At 49.3% G+C, this 659-nt stretch overlaps 1 protein-coding gene across 1 annotated transcript in view; it reads left to right on the top strand.

Annotated features, from left to right (window-relative positions):
- The window catches only part of FRMPD1 (FERM and PDZ domain containing 1), a gene marked incomplete at its 3' end in the record, with an annotated part of 25,040 nt that overhangs the window by 20,186 nt on the left and 4,195 nt on the right, over positions 1–659 (top strand). Inside the window, exon 17 of the mRNA XM_017739003.1 lies at positions 217–654. Within this exon, the coding sequence (XP_017594492.1) occupies positions 217–654 (438 nt within the window). The remainder of the gene's footprint in view (positions 1–216; positions 655–659) is intronic.

Here is a 659-nt window from a genome sequence, read left to right as displayed (position 1 = left end):
TGTGACACACCAAAGGCACAAAACACAGGAAAAATAAATTACTCCTCTTTGTGCCTCCTGCAGAAACAGAATGAGGGAGGTATGAGATGGAGGGGGTGCCTTGTCCTTGTGCAGCCTGTTCGTGCAGACTGTGGTACAAACAGTATTTATTTATTCTAATCTTTTTTTACCCTTTTCTCCCCTACACCTCCAAAAAATAAAACTAACAAAAAAAAGCTGCTCACTCTGCTGCTGGAATCAAACAGTGCAAAGGATCTGGTTTGCCTCATCGTTGGTTACTACAGACTCTTTGTGGATGCAAACGTCTCCATATTCACGTGGGGAGAGAAAAAACAGCAACTGCACCGTGTCTCAGCTGAAGAAGGTTTAACAAAACAGCCTTTTTTTGACAAAGCATGGGGAGGGAGTGGGTGGATGACCCTGGGAAAAGCACTATGTGGGCCTGGGTGGTGGCACCTGCATATGATTAAAGCTGGACCTGATGATCTTGGAGGGCTTTCCCAGCATTCATGGTTCCAAGATTCTGTGATATCTGCAGGCTCTTGGGTGTCACAGACCGAGGCTTGGGGCGTGGGGCCACCCGGCAGCTGCCCTGCAGCTCCAGGGGTGCTGCTCCGGGGCAAAAACACCCCACAGGTCTTCCCTTGCTGGCTGGTGAG

The sequence above is a fragment of the Corvus brachyrhynchos genome, unplaced genomic scaffold (genome assembly GCF_000691975.1).
Source record: "Corvus brachyrhynchos isolate BGI_N302 unplaced genomic scaffold, ASM69197v1 scaffold1097, whole genome shotgun sequence".
Lineage (NCBI taxonomy): Eukaryota > Metazoa > Chordata > Aves > Passeriformes > Corvidae > Corvus > Corvus brachyrhynchos.
Note: the sequence above shows the minus strand (reverse complement) of the source record. Positions and strands in the feature narration are given on the sequence as shown.